The sequence below is a fragment of the Chlorocebus sabaeus genome, chromosome 20, assembly GCF_047675955.1.
Source record: "Chlorocebus sabaeus isolate Y175 chromosome 20, mChlSab1.0.hap1, whole genome shotgun sequence".
Taxonomy (NCBI): Eukaryota; Metazoa; Chordata; class Mammalia; order Primates; family Cercopithecidae; genus Chlorocebus; species Chlorocebus sabaeus.
This window is the reverse complement of record NC_132923.1, coordinates 21,881,449-21,908,703: the sequence shown is the minus strand read 5'-3', so window position 1 is coordinate 21,908,703 and position 27,255 is coordinate 21,881,449. Positions and strand designations below refer to the sequence as shown.

The following is a 27,255-nucleotide window of genomic DNA, read 5'->3' as shown; positions in this document are numbered from 1 at the left end:
CATTGTAGAGACAGGGTCTTGCTATGTTGCCCAGGCTGGTCTTGAATTCCTGGCCTCAAGTGTGGCCTCAAGTGATCCTCCCACCTTGGCCTCCCAAAGTGCTGGGATTACAGGCGTGAGCCACCATGCGCAGTCACTAGTGGTTTTTAAGCCATGCTGCTCAGTCCTTGGAGGATAAAGGAGACTTTTAGGAGAGGCTGAATGGCTGTGGTTCTGCTCCTCCTCCCTTGTCCCCCAACTTCAAGGAAGGAGGAGGAGGTAGGGTGAAGAACCGGTTGGGAAGAAGTGGGAGTTCCCAACAAGTTTCACACCAGATTAGTTCCACGTTCATCTCTTTCATTTCAGGCTTTCATTCAAGATTTAGTTTGAGGCTGGGCATGGTGGCTCACACTTGGAATCTCAGCACTTTCAGAGGCCAAGGTGGGAGGATCACTTCATTTGCCATGCTAGTTTCATTTTGGACTTTAATAGTAAATGTCAAACTCCTCAGCTTCACAGGCAAAACAAGCATACACTTACAAGATCTCTTGAGCCGGGCGCGGTGGCTCAAGCCTGTAATCCCAGCACTTTGGGAGGCCGAGACGGGCGGATCACGAGGTCAGGAGATCGAGACCATCCTGGCTAACACAGTGAAACCCCGTCTCTACTAAAAAAATATTAAAAAAAATAGCTGGGCGAAGTGGCGGGCGCCTGTAGTCCCTGCGACTCGGGAGGCTGAGCTAGGAGAATGGCGCAAACCCGGGAGGCGGAGATTGCAGTGAGCTGAGATCCGGCCACTGCACTCCACTCCAGCCTGGGCGACAGCGCGAGACTCTGTCTCAAAAAAAAAAAAAAAAAAAAAAAAAGATCTCTTGATCTAACTTTCAACATGTCTTTACACTTTATACCATTGATTTACAAAAATATTCCTATCAGGAATGTTGGGTTTCAGTTGTAAATGTGAATTTAGAAGAAATTGTTTTAAAATAATGTGCAAGTTTTCTTTCAGACTGAATTATAATCCACACATTTCAAGCTCCTACAGAAAGTATCAATAGCGCCAATTGCATCATGTCCGCAGCATCCATTCTGGGATTGCTTTTCCTAACCTGGGTATTTCAGGCTGCTGCAAATAAAGGAGCCTGCTAGTAGGCAACTGCTAGCTACAACCACATCCTACCCTATCAGGCACGTAGCTGCCTCTATCTTTAGAAACATTTAATACAACTCTAAGACCCAATATTGCAGGTGCTACCCATTTTTACTTCATATGGCTTCTACAAGTTGATGGTAATCTGAATTTATACTAGGTAAGAAACTAAGTTCATTCCTCCCCTCCATTCCCCATTTCCACCCCTGCTCCCCACCAACATCAGTAGTTTATAATAGACTATTTTGGTGCAAGTGTGAAGTAAATCATGTGGTAGAATACAACTGCAAATAAGAATGGTCAACTCAACTCTTGGTTCATGAATCTGAACCCTCTTATATTCCTTTTGCAACTGGAAAGAATGTTTATCTCTATTTTGTATGTTCCTGAAGTTCCAGCTTTCTTTTATTAAGCTAAAGGGTCACATTTCACCGCCCAGTTGCTTTTAAAAGCATTACAAAACATACCTTTCCCACTTGGAAACTGGACATTGATTCTCTCTGTGCTGTCATGGAGCTGGACATGCTCAGTTTTGCAAAATGATCACTAGCAAGGCCTCTTGGCCTCTTCTCATGTATTTATGGATATCAAATAACTCATGCAACTATGTTGGCCTTTCAGTGACCCTAAGTATTGCTTATGAGAACAGAAACCTTAATAGCACAGAGATGCACAGGACGTTCCCTCATATTCCAAATAAGTTTCTTTAGGTACCTTCTCATTATTTCTGTAGCTTTATTTTGCTGAACGGAATAGCAGTTCTCACCAGAAAACATCCTTTCCTCTTTTCTGTTATTAGAGGGTCAAATATTGGAACAAAATTTTGTAAAATGTATATGAAAAAGAAACAAAATTGTGGACTTTCTCTCTCAAACTATCACTTAGGCCTCTATATGATGTGATAGTTTGAAAGATACAAAGTCCATAATTCTATTTCTTTTTCATATACATTTTACAATTATTTATACTCTTTCTAGTTGTCCTAGCTAGAAAAAATACTGTCATTTAAAATTGGTTTTCCCAAGCTTACTTTAGCCACATGTTAATGACCTACCTTCCCTGCCTCCTTTTTAAGAAAAAAAAGTGAAGAAGAAAAATTGTGGTAAGTCTTTCGTAGAGTAAACCAAGGTCTCCAAAATTACAGTATTCCAGTGTTAGTTGAAAATGCCTAGATTTGATATTATTCTTTTTAAAATCTCCTTAAGGTTGGGAAATCTGATATATCCTAATTCAACTCTCCTATTTTGTAAGTGAAGAAACTGGGCCAGCGTAGTAAAATTATATTGGGCCTCAAGTTCTCCAGCCCCTAGCATCAATGCTCCTCCACCTATACCAAGATTGCTAGATTGTGCAGTAATGCAAAAACGAGACAAAAGAGCTCCAATGGCATCTTAATGTATGCAAATTTGACAAATAGCTATGAATCATCCACAGGGTAATACTTTAAAGTAGGCTTTGATATATTTTATATTATGATGAAACAAGGAACTCAGATATTCCAACACTTCCAAATGTCATATCCAAAAGTTTGAAATTAGTATGAGCGCTTTAGTGAATATAAGAATTACGACTAAGCCAAGAACTTCCAGTTTTTATTTTTTAAACATCATTTAACAAGAAAAACATTCAACCAAATTAAAAAGAATTAGGTTGGATTAATTTACAATAAAATAATCAACTTAAAATATCAGCCCTTCCATTTAGGGCCAAGGAGGCCAATAGTTCCTGTTTAAACAGCAGAATTGCACAATTATTTTTACCTATATTTGATGGCACGAAAAAATAGAAGTCTTACAACTTCCACGGACACCCTCCCCTCCCTCCAGAGTAGAGTTCATCATACAATTCCATCTTAGGTCAGTACTCAGGCTTTTAAAAATCATCTTACATTTTGAAATATAATACAACTACTCTAGTAACAAGAATACTTTTAAAACAATTCTTATAGAAGACAAATACCTTAGATAATTGTGTGGCACGTTAGACTGCTCAAAGAAACAGCAAAGATGAAAAATAATGTACAAGAATTATAGTCCCTTGTTTATAGAAACCATCCAAATAAAATATTTTCCCTAATTTTCCTTGCTTCTTATAATTTATTAGCAGAGATGAATTACAAGAAGCAGAATGCACCATTTTTTGGTTCTTGGTTGTAGCTGCCAGCTTAGGAGTTCATGACTATAAATATAAAGCAAATATGATTATGCTCACAAGTTCTGGAATGGGAAAAAACTCCAGATATGTCTAAAGTGTTTCTCTATCCTTGCTTTCAAGTCATGACAAAAAAATTCACAGCAGTTTAAAGGATGGTGAAAGACTAAACATGGGCCCACTAAAATAGAGATTAATTTTACCTATTACACTCCTATAGTGAAAATTGTAGTAAGTATGATATTGTATTAAGTAACATTCTATAGTAAGCTGTTGGAGCAAACACAGCATTTAACAGGTTCATTTACAGACCAGGCATGGTAGCCTTTAGACAGAACATCTTATTTTCACACTCTTGAACATGTAACCTTTAAAAAAACCAAAAGGAATATGTAACTTATGACAGCTGGCCAGGCACTTAATCTGGGGAAAGAGAAGTATTTTGAGGTAAACTAGAATTATTTTCAGCAATCACAAACATAGCCTAAAAACCACGTTTTACATCACACTGAAGTTATTCAGCTTTTAACTATAGTTTGTCACTCCTTTGTGCCAAAATTCACACCTAGGTGTAACTTTTTTTTTTTTTTTGGAGACAAGTCTCACTCTGTCACCCAGGCTGGAGTGTGGTGGCATGATCTCCGCTCACTGTAACCTCCACCTCCTGGGTTCAAGTGATTCTCCTGCCTCAGCCTCTCAAGTAGCTGGGACTACAGGCATGGGCTACCATGCCCGGCTAACTGTAACTTCTTAAGAAGCTATTCAAAGAACATATTCAAGTCTGAATTTTGGCCCCATTTAGAAACTTCTGTGCTTAGAACATACTTGAGAAAACTGTAAGTATATACATACAAGGGCTATTGGTACAGGAGCCCAAGATGAGTATCTTTCTCCCTAATTTGACATCAAATTTAATAGATTTTTAAGAAAAAGAATCACACTGCCAGTCACAGACACTTTAAAAAAAAAAAAAAAAAAAAAAAAGACTGAGGTGATAAGCCTCAGGAAAATTACAGAGTAACACTGCTCCAGAAGGAACAGAAACAGAAAAGCAGAATTTCTGTTTACAAATGATGATAGTACTGTGAAAGCTCCCAGAATTAGCAGTAAGGAGCACAACTCTCCAGGTTCATTATACTCTGGGCACAGTATATATTTCTTCTTTTCTCAATTTCAAAGTATATGACATTTGCTTAATAAATGAAAATTCCTAATATAGAAGATGGAGGACCTCAGTAAGTATTTAGATATTAAAGACAGGAACAAAGTGGCCATTTTGGAATTAGTCTTTTATCAAAAGTTATCCAAGTCTGTTTTTCATGAGAATTACCAGGGTATTATCTGCAAATGAAAATGCCAAGTCTCCAAATCCTTATAACTATCAATTAATAATATTTTCCATTCCTGTCTCAACAATTTCAACTTCCTGCTTTGAGCAAACTCATCAGCTTAATCAACATCTTGTTTTAAACCCTTCAAAGAACATTATGAGTACAGAAAATTTAAAACATTTTTCAGCTGAGACATCCTCATTCTCAAATGAGAATATTGGCTTAGAGTTTCTACATGGTTAAAAGAAAAAAAAAGGTTTAAATACGTGATACCGAGTTTTCCAGTCATGGTAAAGGGTTTGTGCTAACTGATCTCTTCTTTCCTTGCATGGCTAACTACAGGCACCCAGCAAAAGTACTAGTTGGAGTTAATGGTGCAATGAGCAAATGTAGAATTTTTCTCTGTGATGCTAACTGGATTGTTCAAGTTTTGAAACTGTGACCCTGGTCCATTAGCACCATGCTTTATTCAACTGAAATAATCAAGCCCCTCCTGCTGTGGGGGAAGCTGTAGAAGATGGGGTGAGAAGGGGATTGAGGGCAATTATATACATCATTAAGATACCATGATATACAGTGAAAATGTAATTTGTTAATATACTATATTTGAGGTTTGAAAATCACTGATCACAGCTATTAAATAACAATGCACCAAAGTTTTACAATATTTGAACACCTGCAAATGTAGAGCTTTCTGGTATGACCCAAATTTGAATACAAATGGAAGTTCATTGAATAGTAGGTTTATCAGTAAGCTAGAGGAAACAAATTACATACATTGTATAGGTAGTAACCTACGAAAAAAGTGGAGATTAGGTAAAAATTAAGTGAAATTACTCATATGCTTTCAGTTTCATCTTTCTCCTGGGAAAGCCCCAAAACAGGCCTCTGGAAAACCAACTTCATACATGTACAAAATGGCATCTGCTCTCAAATAGATATAGCTTTCCCTCAATGGTAGATAAGTCACAGAAGTATCTCAGACATTCATTTCATGCATAAGGATTTTTGAGACATCTATTCCATTGAAATATTATAAAGGAAGTCTAAAAACCACTTCTAGGAAAAAGGCACTTCACTGTGAAAGTTGGATTTAATCACGTCAAAGTAGTGAAGACTAGGATGGACTCAAAATTCAGTATTCATTTTTGTATTTATGAATCTAGAGCAGATGCCAGTTTAGAGAATACAGCCGAAAACATTATAAACAAACCAAACAGCAACAATAACTATATTCTTGGCAAAACAGTAATTTATGACATTTCTCCAAAAATTAGCATAGTTCTAAGTTCAACAGTAAAAAGAAAAAAAAATCACCAGCAGTTGCTACTTTAGAGCTCAAGACACTGTTTTCAACAGAATTTCATGTTTGCGGTTTGGTTCTCTGTTTCAGACATGAACTGCTTTTCAGATGAAAAACCTGGGGTGGCAGAGGTGTATTTGTGCTGTGGAAGAACCCAGGGCAGAAAAATAACAGGGAGTAACAAGAGGTGCATTTCTCTGGTCAGACAGCCAAGTGAGGAGGTAGTTATTCTGAGAACTTCTCAAATACAGAGTACTGTACTAAACTACTGAGAGCTGGGGAAGTAGCAGGAGCTTCTCTGTGAGACTGAAGATAGCAACAGGAATACTTCTCCTCCAGGGAAGTCAGGACCAGGGTGTCAGTGCAGCTGAAATAAAAACAGAATTTGTATAAGTGACACATTCAGAGTAGAAGACAAACAAGTATACGAAATTAACAGGAATGAGTATACATTTCCAAACTTGTCCTACCTTGAAAGTGGCTCTTTTCTGATAGAACTTTAAAAGTATCTGTAAACAAAGAACACAAACCATGTCATTATTATCTAGTTTCAAAGTAGTGATCCTTCAAATTCCTGGTCATTGCCAGGAATAGGGTATGCCTACATCTCATAAATAATGTCTTATAATTTCTAATGTTAGCAAAAATATAAAGATACCTGTAGAATAATCAAATGTTTTAAATACTTTAGACCTCAGTACTTTCAGAAAGGATGCCATATGGAAAATATGCAGAAAAGAATAGGCAGAAACTCAAATAACATATAGACGATAACACTAACACTCCTCCAAAAATTGACCAATACTAAATACTAAGATTTATAATTATGCCAAGAAACCATATGCTTACCTTGTTACATCACCACACATGGCAATCCCATACAACCCTGAGTCCCATCATCACTGCTGTTGAGTTTTTTCATTCGGTACTGGCGTATTTCTCTTACCAGTGTGTAAAAAGCATCTTCAACACCCTATAAAAGGAAAAAATGAAAAAAAATGAGAGAGCTAACTCAACGGACACAATCCAAATTGTAAGCTCTCTTGCACTTGTATCTCTTTATGTGGACATAAGATTCCAATTACATAATGAATAGCTGATAAAATAAAATATGGTGATTTAAGGAAGAGAACACTAAATTTCACACTCCTATTGAATCACATGAACAGGCTGATAGAAAAATGGCACATTTTGCCAAATAAACATTCAGGCAAAGGAAAAGGGTAATGTGAGACATACAGAACAAAACTACATTAAACTAAAGACTCCATTCAGGAGACTTAAGCCCTAAACAGGGGCTGGTTTTGACAGAGAAATAACTAATGTTTATAAATATTTTTAGTCAAGGATCTTCAGAAGAAATATTTGTGGATGTTAATGCAGGAGTAAACATGCCATAGTAGACTATTAATACATTCATTTTGGGTTTAAACAAGCGATAAAAAAAAAAGAACACTATTAAAAATGCCTAACAACAGGCCGGGCGTGGTGGCTCACGCCTGTAATCCCAGCACTTTGGGAGGTCCAGGTGGGAGGATCACTTGAGGCCAGGAGTTCGAGACCAGCTTGGGCAACATGGTAAAACCCTGTCTCTACTAAAAGCACAAAAATTAGCCAGGCATGATGATGCGCCCGTAGTCCCAGCTACTTGGGAGGCTGAGGCAGGAGAATCACTTGAATCCAAGAGACGGAGGCTGCAGTGAGCTGAAATTGCACCACTGCACTCCAGCTTAGAAGACAGAGTGAGACTGTGCCTAAAAAAGAACAAAGAAAAGAAAAAAATGCATAACAACAAAGAATATGAACATGGATCACATCTCTACCAGAATTAATCAACTGATGTTCTCTCGCCTAGAGCAAACTGTTGCACAAATGCTGAAAGCTGTACCATACCTGTCTGGTCTTGGCTGAGGTTTCAATGAATGGAATCCCGTAACTCTTGGCCAGTTCGTGGGCTTGTTTTGTATCAACTGTCCTTGTTGGCAAATCACACTTGTTTCCCACTAGCACCATAGGTACATCATCTGAGTCTTTTACTCGCTTAATCTGCTCCCTAAAAATGGGAATATATTACCAGAATATAAGAAAAACAAGATTAGGCTGGGTGCAGTGGCTCATGCCTGTAATCTCAGCACTTTGGGAGGCTGAGGAGGGCAGATTGCTAGAACCCAGGAGTTCTGAGATTAGCCTGGGCAACATGGCAAAACCCGGTCTCTACAAAAAATATAAAAATTGGGCCGGGTGCAGTGGCTCACACCTGTAATCCCAGCACTTTGGCTGAGGTGGGCGGATCACAAGGTCAGGAGTTCAAGACCAGTCTGGCCAATAGAGTGAAACCCCATCTCTATTAAAAATACAAAAATTAGCCAGGTGTGGTGGCAGGCACCTGTAGTCCCAGCTACTCGGGAAGCTGAGGCAGGAGACTCGCTTGAACCCGGGAGGCGAAGATTGCAGCGAGCCACGATCACGCCACTACACTCTAGCCTGGGTGACAGAGTGAGACTCCATCCCCACCCGTCCAAAAAAAAAAAAAAAAAAAAAGTATACACACACACACACACACACACATATTATAGCTGGGTGTGGTGGCACATGCCTGTAGTCCCAGCTAATTGGGAGACTGAGGTGGGAGGATCACCTGGGCCCAGAATGGTCGAGGCTGCAGTGAGCCATAATTGTTCCACTGCACTCCAGCCGGGGCAGCAGGAAGAAAGAAAGAAAAGAAAGGGAAGAAAGAAAAGAAAAGAAAAGAAAAGGAAAGAGAGAGAGAGAGAGAAAGAGCAAGAGAAAGAAAGACAAGATTTCAGGAAGGAATAAATGGCTAGGGCAAAAAAGAAACTAGCAAATTTTATGTAGCCCTATTAACTTCTAGTATTTTTGCTTTTTTCTACCACTTAGAGAAGACGTTGTATATCAAGGAGACTGCTTTAGACTTGATGCAACAGCCATCAGGAAGCCATAAGTACAAGCTCACCTTCTACTGGAAGTGGATGGGTATTTTATCCTGACAGATGCCCTAGTTAGGCTCCTGGATTCTCCAAAGAACTTGGCTCTGGATTTAATTGGCAACTAGAAATCACTCCTTAGATTAAGGTCTAAAGTATAAAAAGTGAAGCTCACTGCTGCTAATAACTGGCGTGACAGTATTTAATGGAAGGCAATCTATCACTTTTGAAGATGGGTGGTGCTTAAACATTTTCTTCAAACAAATTATAGATGAAGCTGGGCATGGTGACTCCCACCTATAGTCTTAGAACTCTGGGAGATTGAGGTGGGAGGACCACTTGACCTAGGAGTCTGAGACCAGCCTGGGTAACCTGGTGAAACCTTGCTTCTACAAAAAATACAAAAATTAGCTGGGCATGGTGGCACATGTGCCTGTGGTTCCAGCTATTCGGGAAGCTGAGGTGGGAGGATCCCTAGATCCCTGAGAGGTTGAGCCCTGAGAGTGTCATGTCACCGCACTCCGGCTTGGGCAACAGAGGGAGACGACTCCTCAAAAAAACTAAAACAGGCTGGGCACGGTGGCTAACACCTGTAATCCCAGCACTCTGGGAGGCCGAGGTGAGTGGATCACCTGAGGTCAGGAGTTTGAAACCAGTCCAGCCAACATGGTGAAACCCCATCTCTACTAAAAATAAAAATAAAAATAAACTAGCCAGGCATGGTGGTGGACACCTGTAATTCCAGCTACTTGGGAAGCTGAGGCAGGAGAATCTCTCAAACCTGGGAGGCGGAGGTTGCAGTGAGCCGAGATCGCACCATTGTACTCCAGCTTGGGCAACAAGAGCGAAACTCAGTCTCAAAAAAAGAAAAAAAAAAAAAAAAAAGAAAAACTAAAACAAAACATTGTATCTGGAAGCCCAACCTACACAACAGAAAACTAAGAACAGCTCTTAGTAAAGGGAGGTTGAAACATCTAGAACTCCTGACAACGCCCCCTTCAATGACATGTAAGACACACCACACCTGGGAAACTATTGCTTTAGATTGTCTTGACCAACACAATCCAACAGTACTTTATGTGATGATGGAAATGGTCTATATCTGTACTGTTCAACATGGTAGCCACTAGTAGCTATTGAGCATTTTGTGGTCAAGGAACTAATTTTTAAATTTTATTTAATCTTAATTAACTGTAAATAACTACATACTGCACAGTACTGTTCTAGACTCTACCCCTGGATTACCCACAAGATCATGCATCTGAACTACACTCTATTGGCTGTTTGCAAAACTGTGCTTGATGGCAGTAGCCTACATTAAGGGATAAGACAGCCTAAAGTACCTGGACCATGTCACTGTTAGGTTACTAGTGATTTTTACATTAAACAAGCCTCTTTGAGGATCCATGGGAAAATTTCCTTCTAGTAGCAATATAATTCTGCTTCTTCTGAGCAACTTAACTGCTTTCAGCATACAGATACTGAATCTTTCAGCTGGCTACTTTCCTTTTCACAACAGTGACCAAATTGTAGTCCACCTTTAGAAAGTCATTGGAGCTTCATGCACAACCACACAATATGCTCATTCCTAAATTTGTTTTATTTCCTTTACCCTTATTTTTTTGGTCTCACTTAAGCCTATTTTTCATTAATTTTACCTTGCTCTACTATATGCATTTTCATAAGATGTTTTAAATACTCTTTGGTTTGAGGTAAGGCATACAGAAAAATGAACAAATTTCTTGTAAGAAAGAAATGACTTCTAGAAATTCAACAAACATTTATTAGATGCACGCCACCAAGTGTGGGCATTTTATTAAGTACTGCTATTACTTTTAGACAATAAAAATGGGAAGTACAACAGGTTAGGAAAAGAACACTTGAATTCAGTTTTGGACCAATCTGCTTTTGAGAGCAGACATCTTCACATGGACAGAAAATAAGCCAAGACTCAAGTCTTTAGGCAGAACACTTAAGTTGCATTTACTGTGTGCCAGGCACTATTCTGAGTGATTTGCATATTTATTAAAACTGTAATCTTCACAACAACTCTATGAGGTAGGTATTATTTAAATAGAGCTAGGTTTCAATCCAGGTAGAATTCCTATTCTTAACCATTATATTACTCTGTTTGAGAACACTGTGCTAAGAAAAAGGAGCTTTGGGTTTTTGGTCCTGGCTCTGCTACTAATAACAATCCTGACTCCAAAACCTAACAAACCACCTTCTGAACTCTGATTTTGCAAAATAAGAATACTGTACTAGAATTTTCATGGTCCAATCTAGCTTTGAAACTTTATGGTTCTATAGACAAAGTCTATCTTTATGTTCCTTTGCTTTGTTTTCATCTTTATGTACTCCCTATTTGCTTTTTTCTATCATTTTGTTTTTTATTTTTATTTTTTTATGGAGACAGAATCTTGCTCTGTTGATTAGGCTAGAGTGCAGCAGTGCAGTGGAGTGAGCATGCCTCGACCTCCTGAGCTCACGTGATCCTCCAACCTCTGCCTCCCGAGTAGCTGCCACCATGTGTGACTAATTTTTTTATTTTTATTTTTGTAGAGAAAAGGTCTTGCTCTGTTGCCCAAGCTGGTCTCCAACTCCTGGGCTCAAAGTGATCCTCCCGCCTTGGCATCCCAGAGCACTGACATTCCAGGTGTGAGCCACTGTGCCTGGCCCATCTTTTCCATTACATAGTGAAAGATGTTTCTTGGAGATGTTTTCCTCTCTGAAATTCCTTTGTGATCTCCAATTACAACAACTCTGGTTCCGAGTTGTTCCCAGTAGCAAGCTTCACTTATGTATTATCAAACATTATAGTAACAGTATATTATGCAAAATAAATTCCAGTATTAACTTTCAGTAATTACCCTAGATTCTCAATGTCAAACAACCTAAAACCAACACTTCCTGTAATTAAAAAGCTCTATCTTCCCTAGTGTGTTAACCTCATTTCCCTATAAAGCTTCAGAACACAAAGATCATCCTTTCAGAGAAAACAATGCTCCTAGTACCTGTAGAGGTTAATATCCGCAAATGACTTGCTATTATTGATGGCAAATACACAGAGGAAGCCTTCGCCTGTCCTCATGTATTGGTCTCTCATGGCACTGTACTCTTCTTGTCCAGCTGTATCCAGTATGTCCAACAAACAGGTTTCACCATCTATAACCACCTGTTTTCTGTAAGAATCCTGCGGGTGTGGAGGGTAAGGGAAGGAGGGAGGTTCAATTTTTATTAAAAACCACAGGGAATGCAATGCTATTGTCAAGGTCAAATAAGCCTCTAACTATTCAAGCCCATTTCTGCCTATCTGGTTTGTCCCTCAAATTGCTAATATAAAATCACAAACAAAAAGTATCCAATGTCACCCTATGTAAAAGAAAACCCACCAAATTCTATATGCCTGCAGAAAATAAAGATGGTCACTCTGTTCCTGGAAAAGATTTAAAAAACACGGTAACTCAAATGACAACTCTACTGCAGCCAGGAGGCTACAGATTAGGTACCTAGTGTATTTCACTAAGCTATGAACTGTACTATTTTATTTGTGCTGTTTATTTTACTTTAAGAAATCTAAACGTATCTTCACCAATTATAATCTGGCCCTATATACATCATTTGTGTTTATGACTAAATAAACAAATACCTTTTGTTTCAGAAAAGGTTATAACGCTAAATATTTTTTTTTCTCATGACAGACGTACCTTTGAGAAATATTCCTGAATCAAATTCTTAAAGGTTCCAAACAAGGTACAGTTATGATTAATTTCTCAGGAAGACAGACAGGCATAGATCATATAAAAAAAAAACTTTCATTTTGGTTTTATGGCAACAGGCCCTTTACTTGTATTTTAATGTCATCACACTTGGAGAAGTCTCTGGAGTATTGGAAGTGCTCTATGCAGTTATCTGGGTGGTAGCTACATGACTATATAAAAACGCAAAAAGCACTGGGTTCTAAACATAAAATTTATGAATTTTACTTATGTAAATTGCTCAATAAATCAAACATTTAAAAATATTTAATTAAAATATTAAACATTTCATGTAAAATATTAAAGCTGTTAAGCTGGAAATAAAGATTTTGCCAAGGGTTAGCAACCAATTTTTTTACAGTTAGTTTGCATCAATTAAACACTAGTAGCCAGATGGTAGGGAGGCCAGGTGTTGATTAAAATAATCTCTAAAGTTAGGCATTTCTAAACTGAACAAAATTACAAAACCGTTTGTTTATCTATTTATTTATTCATTTATTTTTTGAGAAGGAGTCTCCCTGTGTTGCCCAGGCTGAAGGGCTGTGGCGTGATCTTGGCTCACTGCACCCTCTGCCTCTGGTTCAAGCGATTCTCCTGCCTCAGCCTCCTGAATAGCTGAGATTACAGGTGCGTGCCACCATACCCAGCTAATTTTTGTATTTTTAGTAGAGATGGGGTTTCACCATGTTGATCAGGCTGGTCTTGAACTCCTGACGTCGTGATCTGCCCGCCTCCGCCTCCCAAAGTGCTGGGATTACAGGCGTGAGCCACCGCGTCCGGCATAACCCTTTATTTAAAGAGCCTTAGATGCCACTTACTGAAGACAATCTGTACCATGAACCCTCACAATACAATAGAATCTCTAAGTACTATTACATAGTACTTTACCATTCATAAATAACTTAAATATATTAACTTTCCATAACATCCCTGTGTGGTAGGCAGGACAAGTTTATGATAATTTAATACATGAGGAAAATGAGGTTGAGAGAGATTCATTTGCTCAATATCACACAACTAAACAAACAGGGACCAAAATCCTAGGCATAAAGACTAAAAATCTCAAGTTCTTACTACTCCAATCATCTGGTCTCAGCTGCTTCAACTAGCTAATAAATAAATATTGAAGAACACTCAGATCTCTGAATCCTTTATCTCCAACCTATTATCTCCCATACAGTCTCGCTACTATGGCCTGTGTTTCTCATGTAATAGAGCTGTCATATATGAAGAAACTCACGAATGAACTCAACACTGAGTTTGCAAGTTTACAGAACTGTTAAAAACTGGACGTTTTAGAAACTTCAGCAGCTAATAAAAATGAACTGTTCTCTATAAACACGTTAAACTTATTGCATAACTGAATGTAGTACCCAAAATAACTTTTACTTTCTCTCCTCTTATTCCTTTAATAAAGAATATAGGTAAAGACGATCTGACAAGTGAGAGACAGGGTCAGGTCAGCGGGCTACCACCTGGGCCTCACCTCTATGGTGGGATCATATTCATCTACAAAGTGGTTCTGGATTAGCTGGATTGTCAGTGCGCTTTTCCCAACACCACCTGCTCCAACCACCACCAGTTTGTACTCAGTCATTTCACACCAGCAAGAACCTGTTGGAAACCAGTAATCAGGGTTAATTGGCGAGCACCACAGCTAAAGTACTTTAAAGCTTTCTATAATCAATGGAAATGAAAACCCTAGCGTGACCTGCCATTTGGTTCTTAAAGTGACTCGGGAACGCAAAAACACCGGACCAATATCGGCCTCACATTTCTGGAGTAGTTTTCTAGCAACCCCCACCCTTGGCTATTTTTCAACAGTCCTTGGGCCCCGCCCTCGCCTAAGCAATGGAAATCCCCCTTCCTATTACTCCCCGAAGCCTTCTCAGCTCTAGCGGGAAGCCTCCAGGCCGCAACTCCTTCCCATTCTCCCTTCTGTCTCCAAGGATCTCCCCACGTAGGCACCAAATGGAAGGACCCCCGCCCAAGGCCTTTGTCTCCAGCTGGTAGATTCTGCTCGATTTCTGGCATCAGTGAAACGCCTGAACATTCCACAGCCCAAAGCCAAACACTATGCATGCGAGAAACTTACCTCAAGCTCCACTGCCTCTGCTTTGGACAGATTCAGGACCACAGCCGGGAAAATTGTTAGAGACCCCGGAACCGCCATGAACAGCCCCCACCAGGGAGCGGCACTTCCGGCCCCGCCCGCTACGTAATCAGTCGGCGCCCCAGGCGCCTGTGTCCCCGCCCCGGCCACGTGGGCCTCCGCACCAGGAGTCATGCGGCAGGCCGCACCCAGACCCGCCCCTCCCACACGGGACGTTTCAATAATGAAAGCGCTAGGTGCTAGTGTCTCAAAAATCAGTAAAACTTTATTCGCTTCCATTCTTTCGCCATTAACAGAAAACTGGAGAAAGCAAAAATGTTTTGTGTTTACAAAGATAAACGGCCTCTTTACCCAGAGATCAAAACCTCAAACGACAAGGGGGAAGATAAAACCGCCCTCCCCCACATCCCCTGAGCTGACCCTTGTCATCTTAGACAAAGCCTTCAGTCCACTGGCCAGGGACCCTGTATATGGCCAATTCAAGAAGAGGGCCAAGAAATCAGACCCATCCATTCCCGTGATATAAAGTTGAACAGAAGCTACACCAAGGGTCAAGTGTCTGTATTTTACAGGACACAGTAACCAGGCGGCTACTTATTAAAAAAACAAGATTCATTTCAGGCACAACTTTTTTATTTTTATTTTTTTGTTTTGTTTTTAAATCAATAAAAGAAACCGGGTCCTAGAAGCTGCAGTGATCTAAGCAGCAGCAAGTTTGTGCATTCATTTTTTTGTTTTTGTTTAAATATGTTTAAATTATCACACTGCTGGCACTCATTTGCATGAAATTCTGCACCATACTTACTAATTGTAGTAAAGTTACCCCCCAACCCACGAAAAAAAACCTACTCTGTAAGATAATTTTCACTGAAATATAACCAAACTTCTTTAAGTGGATTGTGACAAGATTATAAATGATATGAAAAATAACATTTTAAAATTTGGCCATCAACTTTAAGAAATGGTTTGCCTATACAAATCTTTGTAATTTTTAAAAGATAATATATTCTACCCTCATATGGTCCTCAGAATTAAAGCATAATGAACAGGAAGAAAAAGAAAAAGAACGCAACTGAGTGCTAAGGCAGAACATCTTGCCAGAAGTAATTAATGAAGGTAGAGTATATAATGAGAAGTGCAGAATTTCATAGGGCCAACAAGATAACAGTCTATATTTTTCACTTAACACAGGCGAAGTGGATTTTGCAATTACCAGTTGCGTTAAATGCACCAAATAAAGCTCCTAAAATTGATACTATAAGGCGCCACCTTAAGTTTTCCAGGCTGCAACTGTGCATTATTTTAAAATGGTTTTCTTAAATTTATTTATTTTTTTAAACATAACACGAGGAAGGTGTTAAAACTGGTGTAATAGCTCAATAGAATAAGTATTTCAGATTTTGGGAGGGATGAAGAAGGAGATATTCAAAACCCTTCACCAGATTCCCCCCAACTTGATCAGGGGATTAATGATGTGCTTTGTAGATGTGGTTAGTCAATGACACCAGCTTGACGGATCTTTCTTTCTGCACCAAACCCCTGTGGGGGGGAAAAAAACCCTGCAGTTAATGATTTGAGTGCACAACAATCACGGTACATTCACTATTCCGAAATGAAACTACAAAAGCATTATTTTTAATCATCTTATGTACTACTAATTCTTTTCTAGAGGAGAAAATCCACAGTAAGCCCTCCTGACCCATTACCTAAACTATCTTCAGAGCATCAAGAAAAGAAATGTGCTTCTTACTGTAAGCAACCATTAGGTTACGGGCTGAACCAATGTGTAGAAAGTCCTAACTAGTAATAAGCAATATGAAAGTGTCCCTGCTTCATTTCCTGACCTATAGTTTAAATAGGACCACATATTGTACGTAGGTCTATGAGTTGGCCTCCCCCAAGCCTTGTATGCCCTCATACCATTGAGTTATCTGGTCCCCTTGGCTGACGAAGAACCATTAGGCGAGGAGCACTGGCATCATCCAGAGTGATGTTCTTCAAGCGATTGACCAACCGATCAGGTCGAGGAGCTGCAACAGCCTTGGGGCCCTCACTGTAATGAAGTCAAAAGACGAGAAGAAACCATACTTGGTGGGCAGACAGCAAGCACTTGCAAAGGAGTGTGTTTTCCACCTAACTGCCCAAATGACTCACTTTTAATGACGGGACTCTTGCCTCATCTACCTAGCTAGAAAGACAAGATAGACAAGTTTGTTTATATATTATTATCCCCAACTCAAGGTTCCAGCTTAATAGGAATGGAAGGAATCATTTGCAGACCCTAGACTTGAATGCAATCAGAATGACCCGTTCCACAGATGCATAAAAAACAAGGTAGCAGATGTGGTAGCTGGTAGCTAACACCTGTAATCCTAGTGCTTTGAGAGGACAGGGCAGGAGGAACACTTGAGCCCAGAAGTTTGAGACCAGCCTGGGCAAAATAGTGGGACCATGTCTCCACAAAAAATAAAAGTGGCTGGGTGTGGTGGCGCATGCTTGTAGTCCCAGCTACTCAGGAAGCTGATGTGGGAGAATTGCTTAGGCCCAGGGGGTTGAGGCTGCAATGAGTTGTGATAGCGCCACTGCACTACAGCCTGGGTAACAGAGTCAGACTGTGAGACTGTGTCTCTGGGCGGCAGAGAAGCAAAGCAGCATTATGAATCAGGATGACTAAAGTATTAGAATTTTAAGTAGCATATAACCTAGAAATGACTTAATGGAAGGAAAGGAATTTGGCAAAAATTTTAAAAACCTTGTACTACACAATCTTTTTGTATTAGACTAGTAAGTAGGAAGTAAATAAAAAGTGGCAAAAGAGGGGAAAAAACAAGGCACAGAAAAGTAAAGAAATGTGATAAAACAGAGACTACAGAAGTTGAGACACTCCAGGGTAGTTACTAATCAAACCACAACAACAACTCACCAGACTCGCCAAACATTACAGGCGCTGCACTTGCCAGTGCGCTGATTAAGAATCACTGAGAACTCCACCTCATCTCCTGCCTGTAGCTCAATGCCATCCTGAACTTCTTTCACATGGAAAAAGAGCTTCTTGCTATCTCCTACTTCATAGTTAATGAAGCCAAACTGGAAAAAAAAAAAAAAAAGTAGGTAAAAAAGAGAAGACATGCCACACCTCACTCTGAGTGAAGCACAATGCCTGCCCCTATATAAAAGGATGTATAAAACATGATATTAATGTTGATACTCCAGTCCAGCTGCCTGTGGCAAAACCTGTCAGGGAAGAAATGTATCTTTGAAAGTGCCATTCACTATATCACAAACTTGAACCAAACAAATAAAAGTTGCCTTGTTCCTTCATACATTATGAACTAAGCTTTTTGATTTAAGCAAACTCATCAGGAAGTTGTTACTTCAACATACATATTGTTTGGATCCCCTCTAGAATTAAGCTGGGTTATAGCAGTATATGAAGCAGCCATACAAAAATGTTGTTATTCTCTGTACTGATGACGAAAAACATTATGAGGACTCAGATTTCCCTGAGATCTCAATAGTAAGACTAAGTTTGTTTGCCCTAAGCTTATTTTTTAAGTACTTTCGAACACGGTTTCTGTGTCTGTGTGACATGCAAAAGAAGCTCTAAGCAAAAGTGTACAAAACCATATAGTCCTTCTATTCTGGAAATCTCACCCCAAACTTATTTTCCCCATTGCGTAATATTAGTTACCAATACCAATCTTACTTTCTCATTGCTAATATAGTCACTTTTTTCTTTGTGTAGTTTTCTGTTTTTATTAAGCTACCTCAAATGACTGAAAAAAGGTAAAGTAGAAATACAAAAACGAATGAATGTTGATGATTTCCCCTTGGCTGAAAAAATTTGAAGGTTCTGGTTACCAAATCATAGAAGGATCAAATTCAGATACAGAGATGCTGGCACTTACCTGATCTTTCACACATTCCACTGTGGCCCTACGCAGGGGTGTGATGTTATAAGCCATAGTTTGTGCATTTTGGCCCAGGACACACAATTGGAACTTGACGCTCTCCCCTTTCTGCAGGCAATCCCCTTTGTTGGCCATCCCAACGATGCCAAATGGATAGACCTCACCTTTCATATCGCCTGTAGAACAGGTACAAAGTTTAAAAGCTAGTATTTCACAACAGTCCTCTGCTGATGATCCTAGAAAGTTTATATAGTTGCTAAAAATGTGTTATGTTACCTAAAAAAAATATATATATATATATCTATTTTTAGTACTCAGAAGTTTCACCTTAAAGCTTAAATGAAATTCCAAATGTAAATACTACCATGGAACCAAATGAGAATGTCACAGCTCATGAGTACTTTATTAGCTGATGAACAATTTTAAACTGCATTTATAAATTTAAAAAAAAAAACACAAAAAAACAAAAAAACTGTCATTTACAATCCCATTACCTAAATTTTAAGCACTATGGGTTGCTAATAATATTCACAGGACTATCTTCTTCCCAAGTTCACAATATGAGCCAACCAGCCAAAAATATTTTTGTCCCATACTCAATCGGCCAGTAAACAACTAGGCAGGCATAGGCAAAAACAATTTAGATAAACCTGACACCCAATCTCCTTTTTTTTGTTCCAATTCTGGTTCCCTGATAGGTTCCTTTTTCCAGATCAGAGATCAAAAACCATTTTCCTAAAGGGCCAGATAGTATATATTTTAGGTTTGCAAGTCATCCTGTCTAACCAACTCTGTTGTTGTAGTGAGAAAGCAACGAAAAACAGTATGTAAACAGATGGTTGTGGCTGTGATCACAAAAAAAGGCCACCATGTATGCTGAGCCCTGCCCTACAGTATAAAGTTGCCTGAAGCCCAGTGCAGGCTACAGATAAAAACTATGCCAAAGAATTCAGCTGCCTAACAATTCAGCATCCAGGCAAATGTACTCGCTCTGCCGCCCAGACTGGAGTGCGGTGGTGATCATGGCTCACTGCAGCCTTGATTTCCTGGGCTCAGGTGAGCCTCCCACCTCAGCTCCTGAGTCACTGGGACTACAGGCACGCACCATGACTAATTTTTGTATTTTTTGTAGAGACAGGTTTTTGCCATGTTGCCCAGGCTGGGCTCAAATTCCTGGGCTCAAGTGATCTGCCCGCCTTGGCATCCCAAAGTGTTGGGTTTACAGGTGTGAGCCACCACACTTGGCCTTTTTTGTTTTTTTTTTGTTTTTTTTGAGACAGAGTCATGCTCTGTTGCCCAGGCTAGAATTCAGTGGCATGATTCAGCTCACTGTAACTTCTGCCTCCCAGGTTCAAGGGATTCTCCTGCCTCAGCCTCCGAAGTAGCTGGGATTATAGGCACCCACCACCATACCTGGCTAATTTTTGTATTTTTAGTGGAGACGGGGCTTCACCATGTTGGACAGGCTGGTCTCGAACTCCTGACCTTCAGGTGATCCGCCTGCCTTGGCTTCCCAAAGTGCTGGGATTACAGGTGTGAGCCCCTACTCTCAGCCCCAGCTGACTTTTTATTTTAAATACAGGAACCAAAAAACTTTGAGGAGATAATCCGAAGAGATCAAGTCATGAGGAAGAGTGATTAGAGGAAGCTGGTCTGACCTCATGCAATATCAATAATTACCACTTATGATGCACATACTGATTCATACTTTATAGAACCTTCTAAGGCTAACCCTTTTAAAGATGAAGAAACTGAGCTAGTAAAGATTTATTTGTCCAAGATTATAATGCTAGAACAGTGTCCAGATCTATGTCTGCCCAACTTTAAAAGTCTTAGTATAAGTTACAGTTGTGTTACTGAATAAAGAGCTAGTGCTTACCAAGTGGGAAAATGTAATCTGTCTAGTCCCAGGCTTAGAGATGCCTAAACAAAACCCTTGCTTTGGACTATATCCCACAGCCAGTGCTGAAGAATGAGTAGACTGGGAAGTGGGGATGCAAAAGGAAGTAAAAGCAGCATGTTAGGAAGAGGTGGAAAGGCAATTTGATATCGTATCATGAGTTAAAGTAGTAGTCTATACTCCCATGGCCTTTTCAGGGGTGTGCTGTCATGGCATTTGTTTAAAAATTCATATTTAGAGGTGGGGGAATAGTGGTTTTATGTAAAACAGAAATTCTAAGAATCCCATGTGGTAAAGGAATAGGTTATCAAGGTTCATTTTCTTCTCCCAAATGACCTGCTATTCACTTTATGTTCGCTGACTCTTAGATGATGCAAGGACTTTATTTTCTTTGTAAACCAAGCCATCATCTTTGGCTGGAATACTCAAGCCTTCTCATCTACTCCACCATCATGTAACTCTGCTATCCTAATCATCTACAGAGTTCTCTCCTATTTCTATCGTGCATTTATTTTATGCATACAGATCATACAAAGTTGGTCTTTCTGATGGTGACTGCTGGAGGAACAGTTGCACTGAACTCTGGGAATTCTTGAAGATAGCAGGGAGAAAAAACAAGAAAGTAGAGAATGAAAGGAACCCTGACCTAGAAACGAGAAATAGGATCCTCATAGAACTCTAGCTATTAAGAAACAGATTATGCACATATGTATAGTCTGGCGGGAGGGGGGGGTGAGGGGTGGGGGAAGGGGGGGCAGAACAGTAAACTTTTACAGGAAGCAAAAATACAGAACTGAATGGTTACCGATTTAAATACTAGTGAAGGAATTGAATATCTGATTATCATACACTCAACATTAAATGTTTTGGTATCAGATTTTGTTCTTAGGTCTATCTCAATATAACTCATAGTTGCTCATGTATCGGTCATGTGCTCACAAAGCAGTCATATTTTCACTACTTAAATCCAGACTGACCTCATTTTCAAAGGGTATGAAAATAAGCAAGCATGAGAGAGGTCACTTTTCCTTAATTCAGTTTTAACCTAAAAACAACTGCAATGAGCACAGTATTTTAAAACTTTATAGGTGCTCATCTGAAGTTATGGCAAATTTCTAACAGCCTGATAGTGATGATCCTTACCCTCCTCCACAATCTCAATCATTCCTTGGTACTCAGTCTGTGTTGGATCAACACTCCTCAGGGGGCGAATTACTTTGCCAGAGTAAATGGTGGGATCAGCTTCCTCAGTAATGCCATTCACTGCAAAACAAAGGCATGTGCATCTTTCAATTTTATTTTATCTCTACTGTACAGAAAGACAAGCAAGCAACAAATAACACAGATGTTAACAGGGTAGCTTGGTGCCTGCTACTGAAATGGGGTAGGGAACCCGAAGCCAAGTTCTATTTTTCAGAACAGCTGTTGGACTTTAAATACTTCTAAACTACCAAAATGCCTGCTTTTCCTAAATAGAATTGTTTAAATAAATTTGTTTAAGGAATTAAGAAGTATTCCATAAATAAAACATGCCTTGATCTCTTACTTTTTCCAGGTGACCCTATGTCACTTTTTAAGAAGCCTTTCCTGGTCTCCAAAATGCAAATCCCAATACTTATATACTGTCCTGATTCATCCTTATTACATGTATTACTGTCTTTCTAAACATCATATACAGTATTTTACTCCTCGTCTGCCCCAACTGGGACTGTCTACCCCCAGTTCCACCAAAAAATAAGGTCAATGAATGCACGGATGTATCTGATTTCTTCACTGCTGTATCCCCAGTGTCTAAAACATAACACACACTTAAAGAGTTTAGATGAGAGCCAGAAATAAGCTGCAGGTGTTTTAAAGTCAGAGATCCTAAATTACAATTAATTTTCTTCACTTCCCATTATTTTTCACATTTAGATTCATTCCTCTTCAAAACAGTCTTCTAGGGAAATGCTTCTCTTCCCTACTCCATGGAGATGTATACGTATCATGACGTTATTTTTGGTTTTGTGAGACAGTCTTGCTCCATCACCCAGGTTGGAGGGCAGTGGTAGGATCATGACTCACTGCAGTCTCAACCTACCAGCACAGGCGACCCTTGCACCTCAGCTTCCCAAGTAACTGTGACTACAGGCATCCACCACCCACAGCTGGCTATCTTGGGGTTATTTTTTTAAAAGACAATGAATTGAAAATATAAAGCAAATTACCTAAAATATCTAGGCCGGTCCTTCTCAAACTTCAGTGTATACCAGAATCACCTAAAGGACTTATTAAAACAGAATGCCCACCCACAGAGTTTCAGTAGGTATGGGACAGGGTCAGAGAATATGTATTTCTAATAAGTAACCAGGTGATGCTGCTGTTTTAGGCAATCGCACATGAGAATGACTGATGTAGAATAATTAGGCCTCATCTCCTACTACTACTCCATCCTTTATCTCCCACTTAAAAGCACAGGCTGAATGAGAAGTCACAATTTATTACCTGAGTGTGTTTTGTTCACTTTTTCTGCACTGACTTTGTTGCCTTTGCCTTTGGACAAGCTATACTCGACCATGTCCCCCAGTTCCAGGCTATCAACATCACCAGAGAACTCACTAAGGAGAAAGGAAATGACATTTAACTAAACATTACCATAAACATCAACAGTAACAGGCAGCCTTTATTTTACAGTAACAGTCATGGCCTGGCATGCTTATTTATGTTAGACACCATTTTAAGTACTTTCTATGTCTTGACTCATTTAATCCTTTATCCCCATGAAGAGGTAACATTATCCCTAACTTCAGGATAATAAAACTAAAATACCAAGAAGTTATTTGGTAAAAATTACACAGGTATAAAGTGGCAGGCCCTGGACTCAAAAGCTGAACTGTCTGGTTCTAAGAGCCCTTTTTTTTTTTTTTTTTTGAGAGCGTCTCACTCTGTTACCCAGGCTGGAGTACAGTGGTGCGATCTCAGCTTACTGCCTCTGCCTCCCAGGATCAAGTGGTCCTCCACACTGGCCTCCTGAGTTGGTGAGACTAAAGGCATGTACCACCATTTTTTTTGAGATGGAGTCTTGCTCAGTCGCCCAGGTAATTTTTGTACTTTTTGTAGAGATGGAGTTTCACCGTGTTGCCCAGGCTGGCCTCGAACTCCTGGAATCAAGGGATCCACCTGCCTCAGCCCCCAAAGTGCTGGGATTATAGGCATGAGCCACCACACCCAGTCAGACTCCCTACTCTTAACCACTATATTATAAACCAAATGGCCAACCTTATGGTACCAACACATAAAACAAAAAGGCACAGGCCTACTTCTTTTGGCCACGTGCTCTGTATATAGAGATCAAGGATTAACTTCAGTTTATATCATGGCATAATTCTACAAATACGAAATCTGGGCCTCAACAAGTATAATCAATCAATACTAAATGTTTTTTATTGCAACAGCAAAGAATGGATGGTAAGCTAGCTATAAGTTCCTGAAAGTCACACCTTACCTGTAATGGAAAAAGATTTCCTTATCATGATTGGCTGTTTCAATAAATCCAAAATTATCCTTCAGAGTTGCCACATAACCCAAGAGCCTCTTTGAGTTAGAATTACGACCTAAAAGTCGCACACAAGTTGCAACCTGCTGTCCAGGCCTCTGTTTGTCACTAATACTAAATTCAACCTGTGAAAATTAAGGGTGCTCATTAACACCATATCACTTCCACACCAATGTCCTTAACTCAGAAAACAAGACCTGTAACTCCCCCAGCGCATGCTTTTCATTCCAAATATCCTTTGTTATTACTCCAGTGGAACTGATTTTCACCAAAACATTTATGTCTCATCCCATTTTTCACAAAGGATCAAAGTTTTGTTCTTTCAATCTGTATTTCTTATAGAGTCTTAATTTCTTTAGAGGGCTATCCAAAAACCAAACATAGTAAGTATGAGAAATAAAAAATGAACAGCAATGTAAAATCTTTGGTGTGCTTTTACTTTGATGTTTCAGTAGTAACTGTTTTAACTTTCTTACCAATAACAACTTTATTTAAGCATGTTTCATCTTACGTTTAAACAGCTAGATTAACAAGGCTTTGATTAACAAAGAGCTTGACAGACACTGTTTTAATAAGCTGCTTTCAAATAGGAAGATAATAATGTATTTCTCTTAAACACAAAATATACTTCAGCAAAACTTGACAAAATTTGAAGAACCATCCTGCAGGATTTATGATTAAGATGACAACTCTTAACCCTCTCTCGAATGAGCAGAATTATCTTGCCTTATCTCCTATTTGAGGAGAAGTAGATCCTTCCACATCCTTGGCTTGAAAAGCAATAGTCAGTTTCACCCCACAGTCATCATAAGCAATAATGCCATCCTCAGCCTCCTAAAGAGATACAGTCAAAAATAGAATGAAAACAATCTCAAGAACAAAAACCAATAAAAGCAACTACAGTTCTTACAGATTCTTGAGCCAAAGGATTGGTACAGCTGTAAAAATGTCTTATTCCAGGGTTTTCTAATAACAGATTATTCATATGAATAAAAGGTAGTCTTGCCTTAAGACTAGCTCAGTCTGCTGTAATTTTTAATTGTCTTTCAATCTTAAGAATCTAATTTTTGCTATTGAGGAGAAAAAAGCTTACTGAAAATGTTTAATACACCTATGCTCCTCATAGCCAATCAGAAATTAAACTGGGCATGTTACTTCCAACGAAGCGGAAATTCTATAGGGCAAGAAGCTTTAGTATTTTCTAAAGAAGCTGCTGAAGTATCCTCTTTTAGTAGCACACAGCACCTTGCACGGTATTTAATATGTAATGTCAATCATTATACTTAATACAGAAGAATTTGGTATATGATCTAGTATAGTTCAAGCACTTGATATAAAGTAGGTGATTAAAAATTATGACATACCAGTATTTCAACAATTGTTTTAATACCAGACTTCAAGGAGAAGCAACATTTCAATCGTCTTACATGTAAGAATGATTAACTCTTAAAAAAGTCTAAGTGCTGGTCTGAAGGTAGCGAGTTATCTTGATTATTCAGTCCGTTACAGATCGAACTTCCTTGTTCTACTCTTTCCCCCCTTCTCACTACTGCACTTGACTAAAAAAATAAAAAACAATAAAATTCTAAAAAGTTCAGGTGTGTCGTATTGAATCATACACGTGAAGTAACGACAGTGTACAGCAACTACATAAATTATACTGATTTTATGGTTTCAACATTTCTATGGAGATAATGCCCACATCCCTACTCTAGCCCTGACTTCCTTCTTCAACTCCAGTCCTCATTACAAACTATGACATATTCAAAACCACTTCATTTTCCTCTTCTACCAATCACACTCCTTCCATAACTGTTACAGAATTATTTACTGACCACTTACAACATTACCAGGTATTATGTATTATCAAATTAATCTTGTACAAAATTATCTCCATAGTTTCTCTTTTCCCTCATTTTACAAATTGGGAAAATCTGAGGAATTAAGTAAACCTTACCAAGGTTACAAAACCCAGCACAAAATAATCCAGAGGATTTGAGTTTGGTTAAGAACAATGTCAGTGAATTCAGGTCTGACTCCAAAGTCATCAACTTTTCCACAACCAAACTCAAAAGCTTACTGTTCACCTTTTGCTCTTAACTCATCAACTTTGACATCCAGTCAACAGCTGACAATATACTATACATCAAATATATTAGAGACAGGAGAATCCCTGCTCTGAGGGAGTCCAGTGCAGCAGAGACAGACTCATAAACTGGTAAATGTTATATACTATAAGAAGCACGATGACAGAGGATTTACTAGCTAGGGTGTTGTTGGACTAACAAAAAAAACAAAAAACAAAAATGGCAGGGAGAGTCTCACACAAAGGCTCTCTTCATCAAGCCAGTTTTGCCAGACACATTTGGGAAGCAGAGCTATTAAAAATAACCCCAACTGAAGTTATTTTTATTTTTGTTAACAGTATCATCTGTCACATGTGAAATTCCTATTATGAGTTAGGTATTTTGAGGGCTTTTTAAACTATTACACAATCATTTTTGAAATTTAAAAACTGAAGCTCAGAGGTAAAATAATTTCCCAAGCTACAGTAAGTGATAAGCAAGATACTAGCCTTGCTCTTTCTGCCTAATAGTAATTATTAAATTACAACATGACTGACTTTCCAGTATCTCTTATGTACCTTCACTTGTCTATAGCCACTATCTCTGTGCCTAGTTCAAGGACTACCTTAACTATCCGAGTAATTTCATAGTAATCCTTTTCAACTTTTGTCTTTCTCCATCCCATCTAGGCTTCATATTGCTGCCATTACTCTCCCAAAGCACATACCTAATGTCATTATCTAAAAGAGATCTTTTCCTTTAAGTACAGAACAAGGTCTAAATTTTTTTTTTTAATTTTTGGAGATGGAGTCTCGCTCAGTCGCCCAGGCAGGAGTGCAGTGGCACAATCTCAGCTCACTGCAAGCTCCGCCTCCCGGGTTCACGCCATTCTCCTGCCTCAGCCTCCCAAGTAGCTGGGATTACAGGCACGCACCACTGCACCTGGTTAATTTTTGTATTTTTAGTAGAGACAGGGTTTCACCATGTTAGCCAGGATGGTCTCGATCTCCTGACCTTGTCATCCACCCATCTCAGCCTCCTAAAGTGCTGGGATTACAGGCATGAGCCACCGTGCCCGTCAACAAGGTCTAAATTCTTTACAGAAGCAATCAA

At 39.2% G+C, this 27,255-nt stretch overlaps 2 protein-coding genes across 3 annotated transcripts in view; both read right to left on the bottom strand.

Moving 5' to 3' along the window:
- Positions 1 to 2,700: 2,700 nt before the first annotated feature.
- Positions 2,701 to 14,826, bottom strand: NRAS (NRAS proto-oncogene, GTPase). The gene is made up of 7 exons (XM_007977468.3): positions 14,713 to 14,826; positions 14,104 to 14,231; positions 11,874 to 12,052; positions 7,808 to 7,967; positions 6,764 to 6,887; positions 6,385 to 6,423; positions 2,701 to 6,281 (listed from the first exon to the last, which is right to left on the bottom strand). The coding sequence occupies exons 2-5, from the start codon at positions 14,212 to 14,214 to the stop codon at positions 6,768 to 6,770; spliced, it is 570 nt and encodes a 189-aa protein (XP_007975659.1). The 5' UTR covers positions 14,215 to 14,231; positions 14,713 to 14,826; the 3' UTR covers positions 2,701 to 6,281; positions 6,385 to 6,423; positions 6,764 to 6,767.
- Positions 14,827 to 14,970: 144 nt separating this feature from the next.
- Positions 14,971 to 27,255, bottom strand: part of CSDE1 (cold shock domain containing E1) — a 40,536-nt gene continuing 28,251 nt past the window's right edge. For both annotated transcript variants that reach the window (XM_007977469.3, XM_007977471.3), the window contains 8 exons: positions 24,803 to 24,910; positions 24,026 to 24,201; positions 23,026 to 23,138; positions 21,685 to 21,804; positions 18,639 to 18,817; positions 17,654 to 17,817; positions 16,651 to 16,783; positions 14,971 to 16,269 (listed from right to left, as the gene is read on the bottom strand). In XM_007977469.3, coding sequence (XP_007975660.1) covers positions 16,222 to 16,269; positions 16,651 to 16,783; positions 17,654 to 17,817; positions 18,639 to 18,817; positions 21,685 to 21,804; positions 23,026 to 23,138; positions 24,026 to 24,201; positions 24,803 to 24,910 — 1,041 coding nt within the window. In that variant the 3' untranslated portion in view covers positions 14,971 to 16,221. The remainder of the gene's footprint in view (positions 16,270 to 16,650; positions 16,784 to 17,653; positions 17,818 to 18,638; positions 18,818 to 21,684; positions 21,805 to 23,025; positions 23,139 to 24,025; positions 24,202 to 24,802; positions 24,911 to 27,255) is intronic.